Source organism: Populus nigra, chromosome 1 (genome assembly GCF_951802175.1).
Source record: "Populus nigra chromosome 1, ddPopNigr1.1, whole genome shotgun sequence".
Taxonomy (NCBI): Eukaryota; Viridiplantae; Streptophyta; class Magnoliopsida; order Malpighiales; family Salicaceae; genus Populus; species Populus nigra.
The window spans coordinates 875,300-880,084 of NC_084852.1; the positions used below are offsets into that span (position 1 = coordinate 875,300).

Below are 4,785 nucleotides of genomic sequence, written 5' to 3' on the forward strand. Positions count from 1 at the left end.
TTTCACGGTTCGGTTTTTTCGGTTATTTTGTTTTTCTCATTTTCTCATTTTTTTCAATTTGGCTCGGTTTTTTCTAGTTTGGCTCATTTTTTTCAGTGTGGCTCTATTTGGCTCAGTTTTTTGCTTTTTTGGCTCGGGTTTTTTTCATTTTTTTCGGTTTGGGTTTGGTTTTTTTGGTTCTAGGCTTATAAAACCAAAACCGAACCGAACAGACCGATTTTTTTAAAATTTTAATCAGTTTAATTGATTTTTTTTCACGGTTTAATTATTTTTATTGTTTTTATTTTCTTGATTTTTTAATATTTTTACTCACCGCTGCGTTTAACTTGAAAAAAAGGTGCCCTCCAGCGTTAATTAACAGGCACCTGAAAACAAAAGGAGATTTGGCCCCATTTGTTTGCTGGAAAGTAGTTTTCTTTTAGAAAGTGAATTCCATGGAAAGTGAATTCCAGGAAAGTGAATTCCGGGAAAGTATTTTCCGATGTTTGGTAGTGTAATGGAAAATAAATTGGAAAACATTTTCCAGTGTTTGGTTATGTCATGAAAAATGAGCTGGAAAATAACTTATTAATGTTTTATTTTTCTCAAGTTTATTAAAATAATGAGAAACAAATCTTAAAAAGTTGAATGAGAATAAAATTGAAAAAAAATATAATTTCATAAATTATCTCAAATAAAATAAATAATAATCAAAATAATAGAGATCAAATCTAAAAAATTAAAAAAATAAAAGGTAAAGAAATTAAAATAATAATAATTAACATTTCATAAATTATTTCAAATAAAATAAGTAACAATCAAAAGAATGAGGACCAAATTTGATAGATAAAAAATTTCAATAAAAAAATGATACGAAAAAAACAAATAGAAATTATAAAAATAAGGACCAAAATTAATATAAAAATTAAATTTTAAGAGATGGAATTGAAAAATAAATATTCAAAACAAATTATATATAGCAATCAAAAGTTTGAGGATCAAATTTGATATAATCAGCAAATAATGACATTTCTAAATTTTTCACAACTTCCGGAAAGTGTTTTCCGCCCAAATTTTCCAGGAAAACACTTTCCTGAAAACCAAGCCAAATTTTCCTTTGACTGAAAAGTGTTTTCCATTGACCAACTTTTCTAATGGCAAACAAACACAGGAAAGTTTGGAAAGTGGTTTCCTGAAAATCACTTTCCAGAAAACAAACACAGTCAAAAGGGAAAACACTTTCCTGAAAACCAAACTAAATTTTTATTTGACTGGAAAGTGTTTTCCGTTGACCGAAAAGTGTTTCCATTGACCGGAAAGTGTTTTCCGTTGACCAACTTTTCTAATGACAAACAAACACAAGAAAGTTTGGAAAGTGGTTTCCCCAAAAGTGAATTCCGGAAAACAAACATGGCCTTGGGTGTCATTTAAGGAAGTTGAAGATCATTTATTCAGTGGATCATAGTTAATGGGCCAAACAGGGGCTTGAAGCAAATAAATAGCAAAATATTAGTGGATCTTAGTTAAGCCCAACTTAAATAATACACATTTATTCAGCACCAAATATGTATGCACTCTGTTTCCTCTGTTTTTACTCTTCAACTACTCTGTTTCATCAGATTTGTTCTGTGTTAAAGCTATACTTAGATGTTTCATTTTCTTTTTTTGTCTTCTCTGTTTTGTTCTCTATCTCTTCTTCTTCAGCTTTGCAGAACTCAAAGGTCAAGTAAGCAAATAAAAGCATACTTGTTATACATGGCACGAGGATTGATCAACAAATCAGTTATTTTTATTAAAATAATGTTGTTTTTTTTTTAATTATTGTTGATTCAGACCATTTTAACTATGTCAACTAAGTCATTAAGAATCCAATTGAATTTCATCGGGTTCATTGGATCAATATCTTTTCGAGTTCAGCTTAAAACTCACCTCCAGTTAAGCTTTGAGTAATGGATTTTTCAAATCAACCCGTTGAGCATAATAGACTTCAGGCTCACCTTCTCAACCTTATGGGAATTGGAGGAAAAGTTTTATATCAAGGTGGGAAGAAAATTAAAATAGAACTTCAGTGATTTTACCATGTCAATAACTCAAAAGGGAATGAATTTATATTACTCTTTCGAACAATAAAATAAGAACGATCATGGAAAGCTCACACTAGAAAGTTAAGAACGATCTGCAAAAAAAGTCCAAGATTGGCACTATTAATAAAGAAGCATTTCCTACTACACTTTTGCATAGAGATAAAAAGCTTCTTTATGTTTCTCAAATGGAGCTGTTCCTTCCATGTCTTTGTAAAGCATATGTTATTCAGATCATATGCACTATTTTCAAAGTAATAACAAATTTCCTATATCAACTTTGATTAGTCAATGTCCAAGCTTTTGAATTTTGTTACTTCAAATGAATACTTTACTTGTTGCAATATCTTCAAATCTCCTCATTTTCATAAGTTTGAACTTGCAAGGACGTTCAAATAAATACACTTATTCAACTATTTAAATTAAAGAAACTTGTGATCTTGCTAGTCATTTGAATTGCTGAGTTTTCCCTCAGTAACTCTTGTCTTTGTGATTCTGAATTCTAAATTACCAAGCAGAAAATCTGCAGTTCTCGTAAAGCAAGTAAGCCCAGAATAGACCTCAGGTTAAACTCCTCCCTTATGATTTTTCTCAGGGAGAAAATCAAGATTTTTAGCAAACAGAAGAAACATATTATTGAATTTGTTTGAAATATCGCAAAAGGAAATTTTTTCATTAACTAGCATGATTAAATATTATTGGATCGTGCCGAAATCTCATCGATGATGACGAAGAAAAACCTTATGATAAATGATGCATAAAAAGAAATATTATTATTAGCATTAATCTTGTTCTGACCCAGTGTCTTTGTAGCTCCCTTTGATCACCAAGATGAGAGAGATGGGATACTCTGCTCGTTTCTAAAGAAATTGGTAGGATCGACTTCAGTCTTGACGCGTACCAACCTGTCGAAGTTGTTCTTGAAATACTTTCGACCCCAAATGCTTGCTTGTTTATAACTTGTGGTGCCTGTCAGGTTATTTTTTCCGAGGTCAAGATCTCTGTAATTCACATAAGCTTCTCGAGGATTTTTAGAAACATATGTAGTCAAGTAACTGGAAAGCCTTCTAATCCAAGCCATATGCCTTCGGGATGCCTCCTTGCTTTCTTCTCTCCAAGACACACTGGAGACTAATACGTACAGATTACCAGCTCTATGTGGAAATGGAGTGCTAGACTCCGAAATCTCATCCATTTTCCCCCCATATGGGATTAGGATAAGTGCAGGCGCCTCGATGTCTTCTTCAAAGAACCTTTCCCATATCCCCTCAAACGCAATTTCAGGCATAGGTTCCTTAACGTAATCAGATTTTTCTTTGAATCTTGGTATGGATTGAGGAGTCCTATTTAGCAACACATCCAAGGATGCATTTCTTGTAAATCCACCAGTGTAGAAGACCGACTCAATCCAACTCATTTCAAAACAATCATCTTTTACCAAACCAAGCTCAGGGAAGCTCTCTTGCATCACAGGAAGAAGCTGGTCAACCTCACCAAGAAACAAGGAGAAGAATGTAGCTTGTATTGTTGTGTTTCCTTCTTGACTTGAATTAACTCTGGTTACTAGCACATCGATGAAGAGATCTTCAGGAAGCGTATTAGCAACATATTGCCACCGATGGAGAAGCTTTGTTGCATTTTGTTCCAAGGTTCTTGAAACAGAAAACATAGTCACTGTGGACGGAACTTCAACCAAACTTATTTTCCATGCAACAACCACTCCAAAGCTTTGCCCTCCTCCGCCTCGTATGGCCCAAAATAAGTCTTCTCCCATTGATGCTCTATCAAGGATCCTGCCTTTAGAATCAATTAAATGAGCATCAATCACATTATCTGAAGCGAGGCCGAATTTGCGCACCATGGTGCCATGTCCTCCACCACTAAAGTGTCCTCCAACACCTATAGTAGGGCAACTACCTGCTGGGAAGGCAAGAGTTCTACTTTTCTCAGAAATACTATAATAAAGTTCCCCTAGTGTTGCACCAGCCTGAACCCAAGCAGTTCTATTCGTTGCATCAACATTGACAGCTCGTAGACTGATAAGATCAATTATGACAAACGGGAGAGCTGCCATGTAAGATAGACCTTCAAAATCATGCCCGCCACTCCGTATTCTAATTTGTAAGTTATGTCTTTGGGAGCAAAGGATGGCAGCCTGGATGTGTGATGCATTCGTTGGTGTAACGATGACAAGAGGTTTTAGTTCAGAAGAATTGAACCTGAGGTTCCGTATTGAGAACTGCAAGATAGAGCTATACGAGGAGTTGTATGGGGTGTGAACTACATTGGACATGACAGCGGGGTCTTCAAAATGAAGGGAAAGGCATTTTAGAAAATCCTCACGAGGGCGAGCTGATATGACCCATGAAAATGAAATGAGAAGACAGAGTAGAAATGGCAGCATTGAAGCTTTGAGACAAGTCATTTTTCTTATGTTTTCCGAGTATAGAATCCTGCAAAGGACTCCCTATTTATAGTATCAAGGGGATATCTTGCTTAACAAGTAAAATGAGCATGATCATGGCTAGATTGCTCAAGTCCATTGAGAAATTAACAAAAAAAGAACTTGCCACACAAGATAGGTGACGTCAAGAATCGACTGCTAATATAAGAAGCATTGCCTTCGTGACTTTTTCAGCATAAAAAATATTATCTGCAATTTCTCAGAGCTCAGGATGCATTATTTTCAAAGTATTTAATATATTCTATTTCAATTTATATGAGT

General features: G+C 34.5%; 1 protein-coding gene across 1 annotated transcript; it reads right to left on the reverse strand.

The window, feature by feature from the left end:
- Positions 1-2,783: 2,783 nt before the first annotated feature.
- LOC133680967 (tetrahydroberberine oxidase-like) lies at positions 2,784-4,522 on the reverse strand. The gene has a single exon (XM_062104038.1). It carries the CDS (start codon positions 4,483-4,485, stop codon positions 2,884-2,886), a length of 1,602 nt encoding a protein of 533 aa, XP_061960022.1. The 5' UTR covers positions 4,486-4,522; the 3' UTR covers positions 2,784-2,883.
- Positions 4,523-4,785: the final 263 nt, after the last annotated feature.